At 36.2% G+C, this 26,342-nt stretch overlaps 1 protein-coding gene across 1 annotated transcript in view; it reads left to right on the forward strand.

Moving 5' to 3' along the window:
- The first annotated feature begins 9,649 nt into the window (after positions 1–9,649).
- The window catches only part of LOC136041746 (beta-TrCP-like), a 90,466-nt gene continuing 73,773 nt past the window's right edge, over positions 9,650–26,342 (forward strand). Inside the window, exon 1 of the mRNA XM_065726500.1 lies at positions 9,650–9,826. Coding sequence (XP_065582572.1) covers positions 9,782–9,826 — 45 coding nt within the window. The 5' untranslated portion in view covers positions 9,650–9,781. The remainder of the gene's footprint in view (positions 9,827–26,342) is intronic.

A 26,342-nucleotide genomic window follows, 5' to 3' on the forward strand; every position in this document is an offset into this window, starting at 1 on the left:
AAAAAAAATCTCGAATAATAATTTCTCTAATTTTCTCCTCGAATAATAGTTCTTTTCCAAATAAATATTCCTATTTACTTGTCGAATTACGAAGAATGAATATACATTAGTCGTAATTTTCAGTGAGAAACCCCTTGAGTTTAATGACAGCCGTGAAATCTGATAACCTTGAGTATTTGTGTGATATGCCGCGATTGAAAAAGAACTAACAGGCAGTATAATTTTTGGAGGAGCGTCCGGCCTTAAGGGAAGACGGATGGGACTGTTTGCAGTGTTTTTTGCTGTGGCTGTGGGCCAGACAAGTGGAGTATTGTAGGGGCTTGGGCTTATAAATTTTGTAAAAAAGGGACATACCGTACAAGAATATTTCTCCACTTAGCTCAACTTTGCAGGAAATGAGGATTGAACGGCTAGGGTGAAGAAAACCTTCTTTGTTTAAACTTAGCCTTATAGCAGTTGAAGGATTGATGAGAAGGCCTGAAGAATCTATTAGTTCAGTTTGTATTTCCTCCACTTTTACATTGGTATCAACACCATACAGCACATACTTGTGTAACTTTTCCACATCTTTTTTTGTGGCTAAAATTTTGAGCCATCAAGAATTATTTCTTTGGATTTTGACAGGACATGGTCTGCCGCCTGAGAGGACGTAAAGTAAATATCAATAGACTCGTCCTGCTTGAAAACAAGTTCAAAATTTACCTTGGTGATCAGAAAGAAAGCTTTCCTAATTTGCATTATTCAATCTTTTGAAAAGGGTTGGCCATTGGTTTTCTTGATTGAGACAGTATAATAATTGGGGTGATTGTTAGCACTAGTTTCTGGGACACTTGAAGAGAGGGGTTGCACTATCATTGGTGAACGAGTTTCATCCTTTTTCCTCTTTTTGCCAGGCGTCTCACCTCTTTCATTAGAGTTAGTTTCCTCTAAGGACTGAATTCCTAACAAGTGGCTAACTGTTTTGGATCGCGTAATTGGGGAGGGTTCTAGGAAGAGTTTTATAGGTAGGTTGGAATGGCGACTGGCTAAGGGTTTCAGTGGGAGTATCCTTCTCGGGTGGTAGCCTTAGGGGCTTTTCTCGTCATTTATTCCAACGAGACACTGCAGATTCACAAACTGTTATTCAGTCTTAATCACAGTTTTTAATCAGTGATGATAACCAATATATTCAATTATGGAATATGATGAATAATAACTCACTTTGTATGAAGTGAGCAATCCCTCACAATTAAGTCCGCAAGTTAATTCCGCAATCTAACACAATACAGTACAAGAAGTAATCCGATTAGAATCATAAGCTAGTTCCTTTTAGTTCAGATTCTGAACTCATACTGATACATCCGTGTATTTTGTACTGTTCGTCTGTATCGCTTGGTACTTTCCCCTCAATACTTCGCCCAATACGCGTACTGCAGAATAATACCATCTTTAATACATTGATTTATACCATGGTTTTTATGTACAAATATTATTATGGGTGAGTTCCAGACTGTTTTACGAGAATATTTCGGGAAAGGTCCAACGTTCATTGTCACGGAACTTGGACAAGTGGAGATATTGAGGTTCCTCGCCTAGTTACAACTAAGGCTGCTTTTTCAGTTATTTATAGAGGTTATAAGCTGTGGAATAAGCTTGTTCCATGCACAAAGGGATTACCTATTAGTCAATTTAAATCTGAGTTGAGTGTGGGGTTGCTTGGTCAGTATATCTTCAAAACAGACTGAGATTGATAGAATTAAAATTGACAATAATTGTTTATTGTTTTTTATGTTGTTTTATATTATGTTGTTTTATTGTGTATGAATTATTCATGTAAGTTTTTCTCAGTACACGATTTCACCCTTCTTCTTATTGTAAATTAACTTTCTGTTTTTTGTTTGTTTTTCTGTTCTTTGTTTTTTTGTTGTTTTTTTTTTGTTCTTTTTTGTTAATAGCACACTCTCGCAACCGACGCTTTTGGTGTGCTACCGATTGATTTACGTTTAAATTCGAAATTCTAATTTTAGATAAAATTTGAATGTAATTAAAAAATTGGCGATGAATAGTAATTTTTGTAAAAAGTCCAAGTTAATATTACTACTAAACAATTTCGGTTGGATGAAAAGGATTAGGCTATTATTGTTTGTACGGATGGAAATTGTGGGAGACTTTTGATCTTTTACATAACCTCTGCAATAGAATTTTCTTATCTTTGAATACCTTACATACATTTGTTTAAATACATTGAAGTACTTCATATGAATAGAAAAATAAAAATTTTACCATTTAAAATTCCTGAAAACTAAGTATTTTAGCTTGGAAGACTCCAAGCAGTTATTGCCACCCCAAAAAATTTCCTGGCGGGGCTGATGATGATCTGCCTTGCCTTTTCCACCTCTGTGCTGGTAGATATGGGAATATAGCATTTTAGCTGTATAGACAAACATCTTAATTAATTCCTGTGCTCCTCTTCCTCTGTCAACATTTATCTGATGCCTCATGAAGGGTAATCGGCTTTTTAATTAAAATGCACTATTTTTTAGGAATCTACCCTACCCCACCTAAACAATTACTCACCCCCCCCCTCCCTCAATATAGCTGATACTTAACTACAGATCACTAAAGTAGCCTAATTTTACTACAAATAAAGCGAATCAACTTGGCTGAATTCAATATTGCCACCTTGTGGTATTACTTCTTTTGCAACTGGGAAGCCTAAAATATAGTTATTGATGCTTTTAAATCAATTAGCTTCTCAGAATTCTAAATTCATTGCAAATTTGTCCTTTTCGGGGTAAAGTCGCAGTTTAGTGCCCTAAAATGGCAGATAACAAGACTTTGGCAGATAAATGGCAGATAACATTTAAATGAGCTCCCTCCAAGTTATCTTGGATTTTCGGTTTGATATAATCACTCCTGGGAAAATACAAAAAAAATTAACATGCATCGATGATGTTTCTTCTGAAAAAAATGAAAATTCGACATTTCGAAGATTGGAGCTTGAAACCTTTACGGCAGGGTTCTCTGATATGATGTAACTAGTAAAGAAATTTCCAATAAGATCACTTGCCTTTTGGAGAGTGTTTCCCTTTTTTTCAAAAATCAGATAAATTTTCTCAGATTTTGGGTGGGTAACAATAAACCCAAAGAATTTTATATATTGAGAATCCGTATAAAAAGCCAATACTGCCGGTGTAGCAATTGTCATGAGAATTCCATTATTAGTTTCGATGAATGTTGGTCCAAGTCACTTTTTACTTCCAGTTTTTTATCACAAACTATTTGACAAGATTCTCTTGCTTGAATCTGCTTATTTTATTTAGTTGAATAGGAGAATAAAAAGAAAGGAGAATTTGACAGCTGGATAGTAAGTTTAAATTTTGTTTTTCTTCCGCTATTTTTTCTTTAATGTCTGAATATACAAGGGATTTAAGTTCGAGGGGGAGAATTGTCCTGTTATGAAAGAGGTATATGTTACATGGCCGTTATAAAATCAAAACTTGGTACCTATGCAGGCAGGATGATTTTGAGTGTCTCTACTCCTTCTGTAAACTATTCTAAAGCGTAGAAAATTGCATAAAGACAAGTCTACAATTGTTATAATCTACGGAAGCAATGAATCTTTCTATAATTTTGTTTTGAGTTTGATTTTATTTTAAGATTAAATGCATAATAATTAAATATATTTTTGGTTGAATAAATTTACCTCTTTTCCAGGAATTTTCCAGGTCGTTTAAAATTTACTCAAAAATAAACTTACTCGTAAGAAAAAATGTCCTGAAACAAATTCTCTGTCGCCAAACCACTGCTGCTTTTTGGGAATCTGCCCCGACCCCCCTGGAAATTTTCTGACGGCGTCCTTGGGATGAATGGCTCAAAGTCATCTCTAGTTTTTTATGTAATCTTGAATGATTGAATTTACTAGATTAACTCTGTAAAATATGGTAAAAAAAAAAAAAAAAAAAAAAAAAACTGAACAGACCGCTGATCTTGAAATTGCCGGGGTTAACAAGCGTAAGACTCTTAGGATCAATATGATAAAAGATAAATGGAAAAGTTAAAAATAAACCACAGAACTGGAAAAAGAAAGGCTGGACAATAAAATAACGAAGGTTGAAAAAGCTCATTCATTTTGTAATATTTGAAAATAATTATTGTTCAGTTGTTTACCCTTTGTAGTAAATTAATATGCATTATATATATATTACTACCTTAAATCGCAATTGCCTGTGAGCGGAACCGTTCCTATGGTTAGTGGTGCTGAGGTAAATTTAATTGCAGTGCCTCACCCCTCCCGACTCAAATGATAAGCGAACGAAAAATTGAATCAAAATGGGCAATTCCCAAGCCGTGGCGCACCAGGTCACGGCACTCAGGGCAACCACCCCGGTTGCCACCTCCCTTAGGGTTGGCTCCGGTGACACAAGATGGTGATGAACTTTTGTATATTTCTTGCTGGTGGTGGTATGTCAACTTCAGTTGATTTTTTATTCCAAATTCAGCTTACAGTCAATAGCGGCTTAATCTTTGTCTTTCCAAGCTTTTAATGAGTCTGGAATGGCTCCTGGGGTGTCTTTTTCAGTCAATCTATTCCACAGTGTTGCTGCTCTGACACAAAAAAAGTTTTGCCACTCTCTTCTCTGAGACCAGGTTTTTTTTTTTTTTTTTTTTTTTTTTTTTTTTTTTTTTTTTTTTTTTTTTTTCTCTGGTCTCTAGTACAACTCAGTAGAGGATGGGTAAAGAATTGTTTCACTACCCCAGAGTTTGACTACTTCTGAGTGATTACTACATCACCTCTTTCATCGATATGTCAGGGTGGACAACTGTAATATTCATAAACTTGGTTCATACGAAGTATAGTGCAGGGTGAAAACAACTTTTGTTGCCCACTTCTGTACACTTTCTAGGACCCTATTATCAATTTGTTTTGCTGGGATACTACTAAGAAGCGTACCAAGGGTTGTTGTGTCCAATATGCAAAAATTTTCATTTTGAACTATTCAATTGCAGTGCTAAAGTGGTGGACCATGTTTCTAGTCTATCTGAATCTTGTTGTAGAATCTCATCTTCAGCTTCAACAGCACCAACTAGTTTACAATCGTCAACATATAATATAAGTGGGATATTCTGCTTAGTTATGCAAATATTTATGAATTTCGTCCCAGAATGGCTCCTTGTGGGACATCATAACTGTCTGAGAGTTTCCAGACAAAAGTAACTGAGTACAGCATCCTCCACTACTTGATAGGCTCTTAATTTTAGATTCAAGTAAGAGTGTTCTAGTTTATCAAATACTTTTGCCTGATCAAGAAGGAGGAATGTTTATGAATTTATCAGTTCCCGAAATTCCCCACTTGTAGGGTAACTCCAGTTGCTTGTTTTCCAACCCCTCCCCTGAACTTATTTTTATAAAAATTGTATTTTCTTTGGTAAAGGGGTGGAAAGCTGACCAGTTATTTTACATTTGAGCGTGTTCATGTTTTAGAAATTATTTCTATAGCGACAAACAAGGTTTTTCATTAATCATCGCTGTACTCTGTCTAACACCAACTTGTAGAACTTTCAGCTATGCAACTTCATCGCTAGAAAATTGAGGGTGACCAATAGCTGCAGGTTCTTTTTCTGTGATGTGCTTTTTAATCTAAGCTGTCAAGCTATGAGACAAGCCCACAACATAAACTTTTTTTGGAGGGGAGGGACAACCCTGTAAAATAAGCAGACGTAAATATATAAGAAGTTTATTTATATGAGTATTGCCGTGTCAAAACTTGCCTCGATTTATTCATCTGAGGACAATCCAATTGACTTAGGCTCTTGGGAAAATCATTTGTCCTCAATATTTTTTGACAATCCGTCTCCTCTTGACACAACATTTAGGTTTATGCTTTTGGGTCATTTTGCAAAGTTCGACCATTCAAAAAGCTATATCGCTATCACACCAGCATCTATTCATGTTTGCCATCTTAAATCAGGTAAAGCGTCGGGCTCAGACTGCCTGCAACCTGAACATTTGATATACGGGACAGTAAAGTCGTTTGAACATCTTGCTATTTTATTTCAGGCTTGTATCGTCAGAAGCATATTCGTTATGCGTTATGCGAAGATATAGTAACGTGCATTTTTAGAAAAATAAAGACCCAAAATCCTAAGACGCATATAGGCCGATTACTGCATATTCAACGATTGGCAAGCTTCTTGAGAAGCTTATCTATAATGAAATTAGCACGAAATGTGATTATGGCGACAACCAATTTGGTTTTCGGGAAGGTTTTGGTGTTCAGTGCGCCCATGCAACTCTTCTAGCGACTGTTGAAAGGCATAAAAAGGCAAAAAGTAACCTCTACGTTTGTGCCATTGATATTTCAAAGGCTTTCGACTCCATTCTTTACTCTCAAGCAATTCTGTTTCTCTTTAGAAGTGGAGTTAATCTATTTGTTTGCACCTGCCTGTGGTAGTGGTATCAGAACTCCTCGGTCCGGATACGTTTGCAAGGTACTGTTATTACTTTCAATAGAAAAAACTGTTGTTTTTTTTTCAATTAAGATTTTGATCAGGTCCCACAATACCAATCTATGACATATAAATACTGCTGATTTTGCACAAAAGAAGCAAAAATTTAAGTTTTTGAGGGAGCTTTAAGATTCCACCACGAGATGTTCGATTTTAGATTCAATTTCGATTAATACTGGCTTCCAGAGTGTGTTATTTTCACTTATAAAGACTTTTCTTTCACATAAAAGAAACAAATATCTAATTTATTCACCAGGTTATATGTTAAATACCCAATGAGTTTTAAACATTGCTAAATCAGAACATGCGTGACTTAAGTATGTCAAATGGTTTGTGATAGGTCAGAGACAAAATAACTCAGCCTTCAGAAATCAATAAAATTGAAAAGCTGGGTGATCATACGTGACTTAAATTGCTTCAGGACCCTATGGATTCTACTGTCTAATTATAATCTCTCCTATTCAGTTAACAAGAAGAAGGGTAGAGACGAAAAGAAATCTTCCAATCGCACTCATCTTGAAGGATTTTATCGGCTAGAATTTCAAATAAGATCAGGTTCTTTTTTTGCAAATATTGTGTTTTGTTTAATGTCTAAGCGGTTAGAGTCTCAAGTCAAAAGCAGAAGTTGGTGAAGAAGAAACTAACTAGAAAAGAAACGGCTTTGTGTCTCATGAATACAATCTTTATTATCATGATTCAATTGATACAGGCAAACATTTTTTGTAAACTGTAGATGAGAACCCTGAAACAAACCTTTGGAACCTTTCAAACAAATAATGTAGTCAAGAAGTATAGGAAAACACAATGAGATTGTAAAATTGTTTTTTTGGGTCGACAGAACATTGTACTTTATGGCCATTGATGTAATGAGTAACTATTGGTATAAAATGAAATGCTAACAAACGTAGGAATTTCCGAAAAATTTTAAGGTGCCTTGTAATTACTCGTATTGGTGACATCACTTCAAAAAAGCATTTCTTAAGCTCCGGTTTAAATTTTACTTATATAAGCAAAACATCCCAGAATGGATTAGTTGAATATTGTACCAAAGAAATTCTGAAAAAAAATTCTTGTGCAAGTTTGGTTTGCCAAGTTCTACCTTGTGGCTGTTAATGAAAATATAGATGTATCACACAGGTCACAACTATATATTGCTCTTTGCCATCATTACAATTATACAAGATGTGAGGAGTCCTTTCTGTTTTTAGACCTATACGAAACATGCTCTTTGGGTTAGAGATGAGTAGAAAATTCAAACTGATCATTAAGTGGGAAAACAATTGGAATATTGTATTGGGTTTCTTCCATCTCTTTGGTTAAGCTTGCTAAGTTATGTGGGAATAGGCATTGATGGATGTGCTATGATAGTTTGAGAACACTGAGGGGCTGTAAAATATGCTCCAACGGTAGAAAAGAATGTCCTGATTAGCTATTTCAACGACCCTGTAAACCCCTTCATTCCAAAATTTTCTTCTGTCCAGGGTGTTAGAGACTTTATCCTGGTAATAAGAAAAATAGACTGTTTTTTTTTTGCGGCTTCTGCAAACTTCACTTATCTATTAACCAGAACAATGAAAGTGCAGCTAACTGGCTTGTGTGGAACACGCAGGATTGAAACCAAAAGTTATTAATGTAGTTTTTGGCAGAGCTTCCTAAATCAGGGAAACTCTTGATGTTATCAGTGGCTAGACAAAATGCACAAGAGTGAAGTGAAAGCAAAATCCTCATGGACTGACGTCACATCCCCGCTCTCATAGCAGCAAGCGATGTTAAGGACCTTTTTATCTAGCTGGAAGCCAAGCGTTGGTAGAAATGAAAGTGAGTTCTAAAAGATATTTGTCGAGACACCTAAAGTAGCAACTTAATTATGTTTGGAGGTTATGATTCTAAGAGTAGAAAAATAAACGAATCGGATTAAATAAGTAAATCGGAGTAAATGAGTCGAATCAGAAGATTAAATATGCCGTTCAGTGCTCATGATGAGTATTAGATCGAGTCAAATTTTATTCCCCTCTTAGACACGATCTTTTCAGACTTAGAATATGTTGTTTTTCTTACAGAAATACTAGACAATTTTAAGCTCAGTGTTTTCCGGCTGGTAATTTACATGGGAATGAGCAGATAACAATTTACAGACATGATTCACGACTAGTCAGTGGAAAACTGGTCTGAAATCATTTTCCCTACTAATCGTTTGTGAGTCTGCCCGGATTGAAGACGTGGGAACACTTAGTGGCATGGATTTAAGGAAATGAATGCCACAGGAAAAGTTTTGTGAAACACTACGGGAAATTCTTACAAAAACAGAACAGCAATTTTGACATTTTCCTAAGTATTTCAATGCTCTTTCAAATCCTGATGACCCTACTCGTAATTTCAGCAGTTATTGAACGGAGCTTCTCTACATTGAGATGATTGAAAAGATGGCTAAGAAATAACGTGATGGAACGAAGACTCGCTGAAATTCTTAATTAAATTTTTACTGCTACTACTGCAAACAACTGACTACAGCACTAAGCCGCTTTAGGCCAGTACAGCAGCGGACCTTCTCTTCAACTCCATTCTATTCATAACTTAACTCTTTAGCCCATCCCATGAAGCTATATTGCTCTTCAAATCCTTCCTTAAGACTTTTTCCGAGCCCATTCGGGGATGACCTGTGTTGTGCTTAACTGCAGATGGATGGCTAAGAATACAGTCTGTGGCAATATGTCATCTTTCATCCGTAAGACGTCTCGAAGTGATCTCAACCTTTCTTTCATCCTAGCACTAAAAAGTTGTACAGACCCACACTTTCGCATGGCTTGTTGTGCGATATACAGCTATTCAAAAGGGAACTTAAAATTATTAATAGACAATTTGTATGGGAAAAATTCAAGAAATATCTGTTATATTTCCACTCAAAATAAATTTTAGTTTCATGACAAAAGTTAGAACACTATTAGAGCTTATTAGAAAGTTTCTAATCCACATAAATTTGATGGAATAATCTATGATTACACATATTACCAGTTTCAATCTTTAATAACTTTATGGGCCACGAACTTGCTTGTAGCATTGAAAACAAAGTTCAGAAATTTCTTAAAACAAAACTTTTTAACCCCTAATCTAAACGTTTGAAAGTGTCATCTATTTTCAAAAAAATTAACAAGGAAGTTTTACATCGTATTCATCACTGTGGCTTGATGCTTGTTTCTGATAACTTATAGTAAAAGAAAGTAGACTAGTGTTAGTTTTGGTGTAAATTAATTTTCTTCTGATTTCTGATATAACATAGCATAAAAATTGTACTATGATGGATATGCAACTTGTTTGTGAAGATATGACTGTTGTTGAGGTAGGTTCATTTGCAAACAGCCTATTAGAAAGCTGGTGGTGAACTGATTCTCTTTAGTGTTTGGCAGGTAGCCTAAATACAGTAATTCTTATATAGGCTAATTAAAAAATATTGCCCTTTGAATTGATTTCCTGCTCCAAAAAAATTGTACTTGAGATTATGGGGCTATTTTTGGTATTAATTTACAATTGGGGCTTTTGAGAAGGAGAAATGTTAAGAAAACAGTTCTTACTTTTTATAAGGAAGAATAAATGTTGTTAACACATTTTGAAGGTGATTCAACCATAATTTGCTAGCCTCCCCTAATATAGAAATATAGGCCTTGGCTAGCCCAAATTATATATTTCCAGTGAGTTGAAATAAGATTGATGCATGGGATATATTTAGCCTAATTAGCCCTGGGCTATTTATTTCGATATTAGTTGCTGAAGGTGAGGTATAGCAAAAGTGCTCTCAAAGTGTGCTAACTGTAGTTTTTCTACATAGGCCTATTATGAAGTAAGAATTGTTTTTTTCCTAAGATTTTTCCTTCTCAATAGCCCCAATTATAAGCTAATACCCCTTTTTTTTAGCTAGCTAAGGCTATATTAGATCATACGCAAGGCATATGGGCTATCTTGTTGAGTCTGGTTAGGCAAATAAAATTGTCAGGGTTAAATATGCTATGGTTGACCATATCTGAAGGAAAGATACAATAAAACAAAAATAGCCTAGTAGGCTTATGCTTCTCAGTAAATATTGAGCAGTTTGTATAATTGACCTAGGCTACAAATAAAGTGAACATATAGTAAAAAACAAGCATCCTATTGAGCAAAATAATGTAAAACTCAAAACCTCATAGGCCTATTTTCAATAAGCTATTCAATAAGAATTAAGAAGAATGTTGTATACCAATGAATAACTAATAATCTAAGCTATGCAACAATATGGTTATTAGGCCTATTAAAATTATTTGGGATGAAACACTTGAAATTATTAGTTTATTGACTTACCGTCACTGTTACGCCTAATGGTCATAACTGACATTTTTACACTTCTGAGATATTCAACATAAACTGTTTGCTAAGCTGTTCAAAAAGGAGAACCAGCAGGGAAATGTAATGTTCAGTCAAACTCTGAGTATGTAAAATATGGGCTTTCCGCTGGTTAACGGAGGTTTTTGTTAAGTTAAACTGATTGGACTACAAGGCAGATACAACATCTACTTGTAACAGAAATTTTAGCCTGGTGTCAGGTAAGAGTTTTAATACAAACATATAAAGTGCAACAGGACTCAAGTTTTTTCTTTTGTTATTCAGCTAAAAGAATACAAGGAACTCAAATTAGAATGGATACACACTTGAAGATCTTCTGGATCCTCTTCTTTGACATCTGACTCATCCAAGGCATCCCTGGTTGATTCCAATAAAGGAAGAGCAGCATAGAACTTGTGGCAAGTCCTGGGGATTACAAGAGTATGGCATAAGTCCATCAGATCTTTGTATTTTGCTGGAGGAAGAGGAATTGGTCCCTTGTATGCACTGACAAGCTTCAAGGAGTTTTTGTTGTGTGTCATTCTACATTTCACTTTTATGACTGAAAAGTCAGAGTCATAGTTGTACCTGAAATGGATCTTGGTTGGCAGCTCAATTGAGTAGTTGAGCCATTTTATTGAATTCCATTTCACTTGCAGACTTTCCCCACTGTAAGCTAATACCCCTTAAAAAGGGGTATTAGCTTACAATTGGGGCTATTAAGAAGGAAAAATCTTGAGAAAAAAAAAACAATTCTTACTTCATAATAGGCCTATGTAGAAAAACTATAGATAGCACACTTTGAGAGCACTTTCACTATACCTCACCTTCAGCAACTAATATCAAAATAAATAGCCCAGGGCTAATTAGGCTAAATATATCCCATGCATCAATCTTATTTCAACTCATTGGAAATATATAATTTGGGCTAGCCAAGGCCCATTTTCTGTTTCTCAAAATAATGTCAGCATTTTGCTTGAAGTCCAGCCAAAAACTGTAATCATCAATCACATGCACCTTATATGGCTCAGGGTTGGTTCTGGTTATTAGGCAGATGGTTCTCCAGTTTTCTATAGAAAACACAGGTAAGTGTTTGGCTGCTCTTTTGATGCATGAGTGCATGCTGTCCCCTTCCTGCTGAGAATGGCCACTTTCAAGAAATATATGATTTATTTCTTGGACATGATGCAGTGTCCAAACAGCATATAAAAACATGGAGGCTACAAACTGGTTTTTGAACTGCCCACAGCAACCATCAGTAACAAAATAGAATTTCCTGTAGCTTGTATTCTCTGTCAGAATGGTATACATCAGCATAGCGACTTCATTGGCGCCTCTTTGCCCTTTCGTATGGTCCCAAAGGTTGCAGTGAGCCTCTTTGGTTACCAAGTTAAAAAATGGTCATGTTATAAACTGCTAGTTTTCTTTTGTAAAAGGTAGGACTGGTCTCTGCTTTGGGAGTTTCAAGGACTCTTTGTAAGTCCATATTCAGCAACATAGCACTCTCCAGTCCTTCCTCACTGTGCAAAATACCATCTTTTATTGCATTTTTAGCTTCACAAGTATGCTTTGCTCTTGACTGGTGCTGCTGAAATGACTCAGCCTCATTCTCTTTTTCTCCTTCAGTAATTAAGTAGTATTGGGTGCATATATGGCATTGATCCTTTCTGGGAGTGTGGAAAGATAAGTTCAAGGATTTGAAAATTTTTCTGTAGATACTTTTACACACAGGTACTTGTTGGCTGCTCAAGCAGGTTTCAGTATATAATTTATACATTTTGTACAGGTTAAGTTCAGAGCTTAGATAGAGTCTCATAGAATTTGCCTGACAATAGTGCAACTCAACTGCAGGAAAACTACTAATGTGATCTCTGGTGTAAAGTAACTGATCATCTGTTAGTCTCTTAGAGACTAGGTTCTTTGGACTCGACATGTTTCTTCTATCTCTGCCAGCAGTTCCAGTATTGGTTTTGCTCTTGACACATCCAGCAACAAACTTTTCACCAAGCCCCAGAGTTGCAAGTACTATTCAATTCTAATGTGTAACAGAGTGAGTTTTGCCTCTATGAACTGCTGTCACTTGTCATTCTCTGACCAACTGGCTTCTTTATCACACACTTCAAAACAAACTGTCTCTGTGACGCCATGGAGCCTAACTCCTTGCCTAGCAGCAAGAAGCTTTTGAATATAGCTTTTCAAGCATCTTGATCAGTAGTTTTGCGCTTGAGTTTGCATTTGCAACTAAATTCCTTTAGTTATTTTGCTTGAACGACTTTTTGTGTTTTCTATGCTGTGTATTCTTGTCCAGCAGCACGTTTCTTTTTCCTGTCAATATAGGTCTCTTTCTTTCTTTTGGGATGTTGTTCTGTGTTTCTTCTTTCAACTGATGCCTGATCATCAACAACATCCAGTTCTGTGGCAGTTGCTTCTGGAAAAGCCAACATTTTAGATTATTTCATTCAGTTCTTTCAGAACTGAATCAAATAATCTAAAGCGTTGGCTTATATTCACCAAAACAAGGAAACAAACATCCAAGCATGTGACAGGAACTGACCTATTTTAATCTGTCAGTTCCTGCAAATATTCAGAATTTATAATATTAATTTAGTCATCTAGGAAGTGAGAATTTCACAGAACTTAACTATGATTAAGAATTTAATTATGTATCTAACCTACTTTCAAAGTTTACAATTGAATTAGAAGTTTGCCTGACTGAATTATGCTAGATGTAAGTCCTCTTAGGGGGGAGGTTTCAGGCATAATGCATTTTTTCTTAGATCAACCTTTCAAAAAACTGGAAAATGTGGAAGGCTCTTACCTCCAGATACGTAGTCTGGTCAGGTTTAGCCCTGTAATCTTCTGAATTATGATTTTTTATTTCCTAACTTCCAGATTTTGTAATTGCATAACTGACAAATAACCAATGACACTCAGTTACGACCTTTAGACGTAACAGCATTTTGCAGATATGCCCAGGGTGGGGTTGGCCATTTCGGCAACAAGTGGACGTTGTGTCTCCCTGTGGTCGCAAACTTGTAGCACAATATCCTAGGAGTCTAAAGTACAGATTAACTCAGTTTCGCCAAAAATGTCAGTTACCTTTAGGTGTAACAGCGACGTTACCTGAAAGGATCTCTTTTTGGAAATGCCAATTATCCTTTTCTGATATAGCCTATATATCCTTTAAGTGTTTCAGTTTTACTCATATTTTAACAAAAAGCTGATTGTCCTCTGATTCTAAAAATTTAATTTTTATTTCTTGGTATTCATTCTATAAATCACAAATATTATATATGTTTTCTTTTTTAAATTCAATTGCTTGTCAAAACAGAGACCACACATTGAATTTATGATGACAAATTACTCCCACATGGCTGGCTCTACTGAGAGGTCATTGGATCTACACTTGTATTGTGTACATAGTGTAGTAAAAGATGGGCAATCCAAAGACCCATTGCTAAATTTCTGGAATGCCAAGTAGTTTTTTCCAAAAAGAGGTATTTTACCCCACCACTTGATGCAATTGTCTATGTTCTTTCTGAATATAATAGTCACTTTTATTGCAAATTCAGTTTAAGCCTATTTTGGACCCTTGATAATGATAATTTTTTTCTCTATTTTTCAGATATAAAAATGGGCTAAAACATTGGTTTCAAACTTACTTTTTCCTTATTAATCCATTTTATCAATATTATATAATCCACAAGCTTTGATTTGTTGAGATTAAGTTGAATAAAATAAAAATTCAAAGCAATTTCTCCATTTTCCCATCTGCCATGTTTCTTCTTTTGGCTTTGATATTTTTCAACATATAGGTGATACAGCAGTTTTTAAGTGGCCTAAGTGAATAAGAAAAAAAAATGGTTGAATTGTTTTGATTTTTTTTATTCAACTTAATCTTGACACATCAAAGTTTATAAATTATACTACTTTTATAAAATAGATTTATAATGGAATAGTAAGTTCTAAACCATACATATTGAACATTACTGAATCAATTGTGCATTAATAAATATTGACAACAAATATACTTTTGCTTCATTTGACTCACCTCTGCTGCTCTCCTCACAGATGGTCAGACTAAGCTGGTGGCTCCACCCCCAAGGACTAGACACTCAAAATCATGCACAATTATACATACATACACAATATTTGCTTATTTTAAAGAGATAGATTATATATATATATATATATATGGTAAATATTAAACAGTTCATATAATTGACCTACAAATAAAGTGAGCTGAATGAATGAATAAACCTTTTGAATAAAAGGCTCAAAATTGAATTTGTAAGAAAAGGGATGATTTTATTCAGAAAGAACATAAAAAATGGCATTGAGTGGTATGTTCACTTTATTTTCACTTTCCCCTAAAAGTAGGGCTATAGATAGACTTTGAATTCTCTGCAATTTAAGGAGTAAAGGTTGGGGCTTATTATTGTTATTTTTTTTTGCAAGGGTTTTGCAGTTAGTAAAGCACTATGCTCCTACAGCTGTTGAAAAACACCAATATTCAATTCATTTTTGCTAGTTTTATGAGTATATTGCAGTTTAAATTCCTAAGCAAGTACAAACAGATTGATATTAAAGTTGATCTGTTGACACTCTTGGTCTGGTTATTCACAGCAATCTAGGCTTTTGTATTAGGAATGTAATGTTGACACCTGTTGGTAACAGTGACCATGTTGTTATTTTGGAGCTATGTTTCCCTACTACACAACCTTCTCCTGGACAGTGAAAAAAATATTGATTACAAACTAGTTTTTGAAAGACTTGGCAAAGTCAGTTGAGGTCAACTTATTAGCTTAAATTACCTTAAATTGTATTGTCCAGCAAATCCTGTTGGGCTGTTGGTTAGTTATGATGGGGAGCCATTGGCTCAATTGTATCCCACTCTTTATTCCATGGCTTAATGGACCAAGTCTTGTCAATAGCAATCTTAAAGGTATCAAAAGAGGGAGGAGTTTCAGCAGTATAAGGAAGATTGTTCTAATGGGTAATCACTCTATTGGAGAAGTAGTGGTTGTGAACTCTGGTATCCACACTCTTCCAGGACAACTTCTTACTATGCCCCCTTGTCCGGGAGGGGATTTTGACAAGAGGAGTCAGCATTCAAGAGCTTATTAGTCATTATGACATCCCCTCTTCAAAGCCTGTACACAAGTGTTGGAAGCTTCAGTTTATTCAATCAAGAGGGATAGTCAAGCTTCTTGCTTCTATCAACAACTTTTGTTGCCAATGTTTAGACATATTATATTTTTTGCTGATCACCCTTGTTCAGGGACACATATCCCAAACTCTAGCAATGGTTGCACAATACCCTTGTACAGTTTGGTTATAGCTTTGATCTGCTGTACAGTATGCTGGATTATGCTGAGGATTTGGGATGCTTTGGCAACTGCTGTTTGAGCATGCTTGTTAAATTTTAGTTCTCCTCTTCAACAACAATTCCCAACCAAAGTGCATTGACTTGCACTTCTGAATGTTAAATTCAAGTTTCCACTCACAGGCCCATAGTGAAATCAAATTCAAGTCTTCTTGTATGGAATCTCTTGTAACTGATGACTCTCCAGAGCCAACAAGCTTTTGAATTATCAGCATAAAGCTAGGATCCACTTTTGATTTCTGCAACTTCTGAGAAGAATTCTTGCCCATTGTCTCTGAATACCTTGAATCTCTGCTTTCTTCCTGAAAGGAACTGCATCACCAATTCTACATCCTTGAGATGGATACCGATAGATATTAGTTTTATCTTCAGCTGGCAATGACAGACATTATCAAATGCTCTGGCTAAATCTACATGTCAACTTTAGTTTTGAGATCTAGCAATTAGTGATATAGTCATAAGCATCTATAAGATTTGTCTCAACTAAAGGCCTAGATGTGAAGCCATATTGGCTGTTTGTGGGCAGTTTGTGGTCAAATAAATGTTTTGTGGTTGTGGTATTCACAATTCCTTCAAGAACCAACAGCTGAGGTAATGGTAATGGGTTGGTAATTGGTGTCATTATTCCTACTTCCACCTGTGTGGACAGACATAATATTTACATTTTGCCAATTTTGTGGAACTACTTTGGTATCCAGAGACTTTTGGAACAGTTTTGCTAAGGAAGGGGCAAACTCCAAATGCACCTCTTTTAAGGTCTAGGGATGATCTCCATCAGGGCCAACAGACTTATTTGGATTTAATCTTTTGAGCCTCAGTTCTATGTCCACAGGTTTGATGGTCACAACTTGCATATGCCTCTCAATATTGTAATCCAGCATTTCTGGCAAGGGAGCCTTATCTGGGGGTGTGGAAACTGACTGGAACTGCTTGTTCATGACTTCAGCAATATCTCTAGGATTGGTTATGCTATTCTTATTAACTGAGTGTTCTGTTACTGAATGTCTACCTGACTTTTGAATTGAGGAATATTTCCAAAACTTCCTTGAATTAGTTTTTGAATCCTCATGCTAAGGAATCCTCATACTTGCTTGTAAGGTGCCAGACTTTAATTTCACATCAGTTTAAAATTGTTATAATTTACCTGCATTAAAATGTCCTTGTACTTTCCCCAGAGTTCCTTTTTCTTTGGATTGCTGGTCTAATTTCTTGTGTCATGTAAGGGAGCATTCTTGATCTTTGTTTCCAAGTGTTTGTTGTGTATTTTGTAGTTGTCTGCACAAGCACCCTTTTCATATTAAGCCAAGCTTCTCTATATTTTTACTTTCAATAAAGGACCAATTTTGGCTTGCGAAATCTTGCCTGAACTTGTTGTAATTTGTAAACACATGCTTTCTAAAATTGTATGTCTGTGGGTACAGCTTTAGTAAACAAGTAATGGCTATATGGTCACTTGCCCAAAAGGCAGCTCTGAGTCAACACTTTGAATTGTTTTCTCATCTTTAACAAATACAAGATCCAGGGGAGTTGGGCTCTGAACCCCTTGGTACCTAGTTGGGGAATTAATAGCCTGATATAATAAATGATCATGTAGGTACTCAAGGAATGGGTCAGTCTGATCCTCATTATTTCCTTGGGAGTATAGCCATCACCCCGCGAAATCTGGGACAGGTTATAGTCTCCAATATTTAATACATTATGGGATGGGTAACTTATCATTGATTTTATAGTATCTGCAATTGCAAGCTGGGAACTTTTCTGACAGGGGGAACCTGGGCTTCTATAAATACATCCTATAATTAAAGGATGTCTCTTTCGCTCAATCTTTATCTATACCTGCTCTACCCATGGCCCATGCTGAGAGTCAAGTTCAAGAGTTCCTACCTTCAGGGCTGGTGTGACATACAAGACAATTCCTCTTCCTTCAGGATTCACAATATTTGAAACTGTTGTAAACTGTTACAGATGATATTCTTGAGAGTTGGTCTATCATGAAAGCTGAAGTCATGTGCCACAATTGTCTGGGCAAAACAGGCTCAAATTTTACCTTTTGTAGCTACTGAAATGAGTAGGCTAATTAATAGAAAATATTGAACATGGAATCATTACAGAAAAAAGAAAACCTTGGAAAAATGTCAAGTCTTCAAAACTTTTTATAACCATGCAATTAACCTAATTAAGGACTTTAAGAGAAAGCCTGAGGATGTTGGGGATTAATTTTCTAACTTTTTTTTAGCTGTAAACTAATACCAAAAAGAGAATATTTTTACTGCTACTTTTTAAAACATTGTTACTTTTACTAATGCTACTGCTGCTTCTAAACTACTCCAACTACTACTTTAATTGCTACAACTTGTAAGGCTTGCAGTTTTAAGATGAAAAGGGGGTCAAACGGCACATCAGCAATATTTTTGGAATGGCTTACCATGCCAAGGTGAAACTTTCAGGGCATCATGAAAGAGATTTTGGACTGACCAAAAGGCAACGTGTACATGCTACTACTGCTGCTACTACTCTTACTACTACTACTAATACAACACTGCAACTACTTCTCCTACTACCACTTCAACTATTGTGATACTAGTACTATTAAGGCTAAGTCTACAAAGGTAAAGTTTGAGAGAATATTGATGGCAAATTTGAACTAAAAAAAACACTACATGTGTCTAGATTGTCAAAAGAGCAGATCTTAAGAATTCATTTGTGCATTAAGTTGGAACTCTCAGAGGCTGCTTAAAGGGGAAGATCAATTGACCAAAAGGCAATATATGCATGCTACTACTTCTAATAGTGCTACTGCCAATAATACCATACTACTACCACTACTACTAATATGATACTAGTACTGCTAAGGGTTCAAAGTTGAAAATTTAGGACAATATTGAGGGGAAAGTTGAGTTAAATCAGAAAACACCATGTGTATGAAGTTTGTCAAAAGGACATTTTTCAGAAATGTCTTAGGGTATTAAGCTAGAACTTTCTGGGAATGCTTTGGCAGAAGTTCAGTTGACCAAAGGCAATATGTCTGCGTTAATGCTAATACTACTGCTACTGTTACTCCAGCTACTACTTATATTGTGGCTATTACTAAGACTAAGAGTATAAAATAAAATTTCAGAAATGTTGAGGGGAATTCAATTTAAATTAAAACATTGTAGGTATATGGGTTATCAAAGGGGCATATCAGGAATATTGTAGCATCAGCTTGCAGTATTAGGTTGAAACTTCCAGGGCTTGATCAGGTGGACTTTTAACTTTCCAAAAGGCAAATTACTTCTACGACTACTACTGCTAGTAGTAATTCTAATACTGCTATTACCATCACTAATGCTACATGACCATCCAAATTTAAAAACGCATATTTACACTTCATTATTCCAAGGAAATTGTCTTCAAAGTTTGTCAAGTTTTGCGGCACTTTTCCCACCCATTGTACCACACTAGACACACATTGAAGTGAATAGTTATTGGAATTGGCTTTAGACTATATTCTTTTCAATTGTGCAATTAAAATTCATGCCAAAATTCGCTGACACTGCTAGATGTCGATTTTTCATCTTTGACAATTGGGGCAAAATGCTGCAGATGCATTATTTTGCCAGAAAAATCTACGCAGGGGATTTTATTTAGACATTCTTGCCTATATCATTTGATTCGGGTGTTTCGGCTGAATTCAGTGTAATATCTCACTCAGAAAGTGACTTCTCATTTATAGACATATTTTTCTGCCTTGTAGGTATAGGTTTATTTGCAAACAATTTTCTTAGTTTGCCTAGTGGTTAGCTAGCCATGGCTGGTGACAGGACCTCTGGTGAATTGTATATAAGCCAATTAATGTCTCTAATTTAAGGTCTGTAGAGCATGTAATTTTTTAATTTCTCTACTATAGTGAAATTTCTAAAAAGCACTTGCTTGGTGGTTTGGTCATTGGGTCTTCTTGACATAGCTGAGCCATTGCGGTCTTCTCTGTTTGACAGTTTTGGTGGTGGACTCAATGTTATAGTGTGGCTGCATGTATCAACATTTGGAATTCTGTTGGACTATCATACCTTCAGGATTTTTTATAGACAACAGGTGTCAAAAACTTCTATACTCCAACAGGTGTCAAAAACTTCACTCCAACAGATGTCAAAAAATTCACTCCAACAGGTGTCAAAAACTTCTATACTATGGAGCTGAAACTTTCAAGGGCCAAGTCTTGATATCCTTAACCTTCATGCCAATCTCTCACCAGCTCCACATTGTGGCTGAACTGTGAGAAGATGGCTTGGGATTTGTTGACTCTATTCTTTAAATTAATGTTACAGTATTGATGCCCATGCTCAATAGCTGCATTGATATTCATGCTCAGTAGACGAGATAAATGTACTATTTCATTTAGCAATAGTATGGGCAGTTGCTGGATCGGCAGCAAGGGTGACAATGTTATCTATGTAAACCATATCAGGTACGTTGATTCCAAGAACAATAAGAACATCATTAAAACTCAAGAGTGCTCTTTCTAGAATCCAGTTTTTTAGCTATATAATGGAATATAGTGTAGTATATAGTAGTTAAACAAAACAGAGGGCAATTGGCACACTAAACAGCTTTATCCCTTGAGAGGTGTACTCTGCCTGTCTATATAGATCATGAGTGGTTATAGCTATCTAATTAATATCTTTGGCATACACCAGTTTCTCAGTTGGTGCCCCTCCGATTTTCATCCCATACTTGGCGGATATCAGGGAGGCAATGTCATGTGGAAGGCAATGTGTGGAAGGGATGTATCCTGGAGGCCACCGGAAAATATGCTCGATAGTTGATTCCACAATAACAATAGCAGTGATCATCCGGCCTGGATCTTAGCTAGGATTCTAGTTTTGTGGCTTTTCAGGCTGATAGCTTTCACATCCCTTCTTCAAGCCTTTTTTTGTGGATTGTGACTATTGCTGTGTTACACTGCAATCGTGAGACGTCTCGTGGACCAAGTGGCCCAAGTATAACACTGGTATAGGCCAGTGAAACCTTCTGAGCCAGTATCTATTAGCTGCGCAGTGACACCGTCTGATCCTGTAGCTTTGTCTCGCTTCAGGGAGTCCATTCCTGCTTGGATCTGGAGTCTTAGTGGAGTAGAGGGGGGCACTCTCCGTGATTGCTCACAGTGTGCGAGTAGTTATGTAGATTGTACATTGCTTATATCATATTTTTTTGTCTTATAATACCCCCCTCACCTGAATTGCTGGACTCTTTCATAAAAAAATCCGTATCCCAGACTGCAGTCAAAAAAGTAGAAAAAACCTTTCCTTCCAGTAGCCAGATACAGTGACATTCAGTGCTCATTTGCATTAGTACCGGGAATCAAAAGCAATGGATGGTGGTAGGTGGGTAAAATTCTCCTAAATGGTCCAGTTTTGCCTCTTGTCTGTATTAATCAAGATGTTTGCCATTTGGTTAGTATAATTCGAGCCATCTCTATCTGAGGTATGGATATCTTGTTCAGGAATAAGTTCAATTGACTCCTTGGCATCGTCAATAAGCATAAGAAACGCAAAAATGAAAACAAAACACAAGAATTGACATACGAATTATACATTAAATACCAGAGTATAACTTTCTTCACAGATTGTGATTTCAATCCGGAAGTTTACCTTGACAAATGTAACAAGTTGACGAATCTAAGTCGCTGACACGTTACGCTCGAGCATCTCCGACGCAATTATGAGAGCCATATATCTTGGCATCGGCAATGGTTTCTAATACTCTGGATCTCAGTGTATCTAGAGTACCAAGGACATCAAGATAAAAACATTTTTCTGCTCCACGGTTTCATTTTAGGTCTATTCATGTCTTAAAACCGTGTTTTTCTAGGATTTTTCTTTTAATTTTTTCCAAACTTTGAAGTTTTTGGGGCAGGACCACATTTTTGTCTTTGTTGCCAAGTCGAACTGTGAAAATAAACAAGCAAATCTAGTACGTTAAATTTGTTAACGCTTTTCCGTCAAATTTCAAAGATTAACAATCTGTTCATTCTTCAAAGGATAACTACATCGTCTTAAACTGTTTCGTGGTCTTTCTGGCTTTTTTTCGACGATTTTTTATCTGTGTTTATTTGTTTCTTTAATTTAGCCCTATCGTCTACTAAAAACTGCATAACAGCACATGAAAGTCTTTTCTATTAAAATCGCATTCCTAATTTTTTTTTCCATCTTTTTAAGATGTGTATTGTTGTGTTAGGTTTTCTATTCAACCAATTCAAATTGCCATATCTAATTTTTGCTGTCCTTGACATTTTTTTATTCTTAAATTTTCATGTACGAGGATACCTAGGAAAGAGACTTGACCATCCTTTGTTCTCCTAATAGAGCCGCTGGATAGAATAATTTCTGATAGTTGAGGGCAAACCTAAAATATACTACTACTAATAATAACTAATAACTCACTGCAGCACCAAGCCGCCTGAGGCCAACACAGCTACGCACGCTCCTCCTCCAATATATACAAAATATAAAAACCTAAAATATACGTGAAAAAAAAACGCAAGAAACTAGATTTTAGAAACATATAGGGCAGGAGAGTTAGCAACAAACCAAAGTAAGACTCTTTCGAACAGGTCCACTAACTTTATACGAACCTTGTCCTTTGAACCTGTTCTCCCAGAAGTTACGAGGGTGTTATCATCAGTAAAATATTTCTTAGCTTAGGAAACGGACATGACCATTCTTTGTTCTGCTAATAGAGCCGCTTGATAGATGAATTGCTAATAGTTGAGAACAAACCTAAGATATACGAGAAAAAACTAGATTTAGAAACATATAGGACAAGAAAGGTAGCATCTCTTAGAAATAATAAGGGTTGTGTCGTCAGCAGAATTACTAAGAGAATCCTAGGAAGGCAAACTATGGGCATGGGAAAATGTTGAATGGTATAGACCACAACAATATAAAAGCTTTTGGTTTGGTTCAAAATACCCCTAAACATTGCCTGAAAGTTTCAGCTGTTGTGGAGATAGGTCTTATATGCCTTTCTGACAATGCACGTAGTGTGGCGATTTAGTTTAACATTACCCACCACATTCCCTGAAAGTTCCACATTAATACTCTTAGCGTTTTCGGAGAGTCAAGACCAAACATGCACCCCTTTCCCAATAACTCAACTTATTTGTAAAATGGGCAGCTTTTATAACTTGCAGTCCTTACTCCAAGGCCTGTGGGGGGTCAATTCAACCCCAGAGGTATATTTATGGCAGCTTTCGAATATTTTGAACAGAATAGCTATCGTAAATTTTGATCGAATGTTTTTGAGGATAGGACAGCTAAAAAGGGCATGAGAGGCGGGCTGGTTTTTCTCCGACAACTTTTGACTCTTGAAAAGGGTGGTTGGCCAGTACTTGTTCCAAAAGCAATACAAGTTTAGATCTGAAGGCCGTTAGGTCAGAAACTTGGTTTTTCTCGTCTTTTATTTTTGAGTTCAGACATTTTAAATGACCAGTAATGTCCCCTTCTCAACGCCTCGCTCTTTACGCTAAAGTTTTTTATTGTTCCAAAAAGTAGAGCTGTGAGAAAGAGTCAGACTTTAGCGCAAAGAGCGGGGCGTTGAGGATGGGACAACCCCTTTCATATACGGAATGATTTCTGTTCGTTTTAAGTTCTAATGTCGCTCCTTACTTGCAGTTAAAAAAGACTTTTTTTATTTAATTTAATTCCAAGTTTAGATCATTCCTGTTCTTTTGTGCCTCCCTTGCTTTTTCAATGATATTGGTTTTTTCTCCCTTCTGTAAATTTTTACTTTTGAGTTTGTTTTTGTTATTATTATATTTTTGCTGTTATTACTTGTATCTTTTTATCTTCTATTTACTTAATGCCTACTCAGTATTAGCTGTTGGTAGAAATTTCAGCGAAGAATTTACTATTGCAGTGCTGTGGAAAAACCCTCCTAACTATACATTTTTGGCCCTTTCAGTGTTTCTGTGGAATAAATAATTAAAATACTACCCCGGTTGTAAACTTTCCAAAAATCATTTATTATCTGGTTGTCTCCCCCCACCCAAAATGTTGGTCCGACTCGTAAAAACGTAACAAAAAAGAATATAATTTCCTTTTTAATGTGTTTTTTGAATTTTTTCGTAAACCTCCCTGGGTTGGAGCCTGGTCATCCTGTGCAAAAAAAAAAAAATCACAGGGGATATTTTCCTTTTTTATCAGGGAATTCAAACGAATACATCAGCACAGTCACGCCTAAAGGTCGCGTGACAAAACCTTTTGCAAAAAGGTTTAAAAGTCGCGTAACAGACAAAACCTTTTGCAAAGCAAAATTCCAGAACTGCTTTGCATATGCGAAGCTCTTCTCAAATGAATTATCAGCAGGGCAATGGGTAAATTTGCAGTTTACACAATATAGCTAGAATGAAAGCGAATTTATCATTTGATACCTTTTTAAGGCTACTTCATAATTCCAGGGTTCAGAATTAGTCCCTAAAATCCCAAAGTCCCTTTTTTGGCTGAAGTCCCTTACAAGTCCCTTTTTAAGCAGAAAGTCCCATAACTTCCCCAAAAGTCCCTAAAATTCCCTATTTGAGAGCATAGTATATTTGAAACTGAAGTATGGTACATTTTAACAGCCTCTTTTGATAATTTAGCTTCTCAACAAATCTCGATGTACTGGTCTCTTGGCTACACCATCCGGTGTAGCCAACCAGCCACACACCGGTTAAATTGGCCTATATGATTGGTGGGATAGATGGGTCACATTGTGGCACCATTAAAGGATAGCAAGTAACATTTGCCTATATGATTGGTTGGATAGATGGGTCACATTGTGGTACCATAAAAGAATAGCAAGTAAAATTGGCCTATATGATTGGTGGGATAGATGGGTCACATAGTGGTACCATTGAAGGATAGCATGTACTAATGGCCTATATGATCGTTGGGATAGATGGGTCACATTGTGGCACTATTAAAGGATAACATGTAAAATTGACCTATATAATCAATGGGATAGATAGGTCAAATTGTGGTACCATTAAAGGATAGCAAGTAAAATTGGCCTATATGATTGGTGGGATAGATGAGTCACATAGTGGTACCATTGAAGGATAGCACGTAATAATGGCCTATATGATCGTTGAGATATATGGGTCACATTGTGGCACTATTAAAGGGTAGCAAGTAAAATTGACCTATATAATCAATGGGATAGATAGGTCAAATTGTGACACCATTAAAGGATAGCAAGTAACATTGGCCTATAGGGTGGTTGAAATGGATTGGTCATATTGTAGGGATATTAAAGTATAGATAATTTCCTGTAGCTTCTTAAAATGAACCATACCAATATGAATCCACTTCTACTTCCCACTACCTCATTTCTCTTATTGACAACATCAGGAAAATCCTCGAAAACCCTAATTCCAGGCTAAATTTAATTTCCATTGACAATCAGAAAGCATTTGACCTTGTTAACCACAATGTTTTAGTTGAGTAACTCGTCAGCGAATTGAATATTGATCCCTTACTGGTGAAATTGGTTGCCTCCTTCTTAACAAATAGATCGCAGGTTGTCAAATACGAGAGTTATTCAAATCCTCTCCCTATCCGGCAATGGCATACCCCCGAGGTACTCTCCTAGGTCCCTTCCCTTTCTCAGTTATGATTCAAGCCTCGCAAAGGAATTTCCTGACCGATGGAAATTTGTTGATGACCTCACGGTTGTTGAAAATTACTTCAGAAATTTAATAAGCAGCCCCATGAGTATCCTCAATGAAATTGGGGATTAGGCCTCGGATTCAGATAAGACAGTAAACCCCTCCTTGCCCATGAAAATGCCGATTTTTTCGTCAAATCCTTCCCAAGTTTTCTTAATCCTATCCCTCCTGCATTTTTTGTGTCCTCTTTTAAATTCCTTGGTGTCACAGTTTCTTCAAATTTTAAGTGGGATCTCCATGTTAAAGATATCATCCATAGAGCTAATACGTGTATCACCCTCCTCAAGCTCCTAAATAAATTTAGCATCCTCCTTTCCATTCCTTAAGGATTTACATGTCTTTCGTCCGCATGCATCTCGAATATGCTTGTCCAGTTTGGCACCCTGGTATCTCTCGCGAAGAATCAGAAAAATTGAATCATTCCAAAAAAGA

This window comes from Artemia franciscana, unplaced genomic scaffold, assembly GCF_032884065.1.
Source record: "Artemia franciscana unplaced genomic scaffold, ASM3288406v1 PGA_scaffold_36, whole genome shotgun sequence".
Classification (NCBI taxonomy): domain Eukaryota; kingdom Metazoa; phylum Arthropoda; class Branchiopoda; order Anostraca; family Artemiidae; genus Artemia; species Artemia franciscana.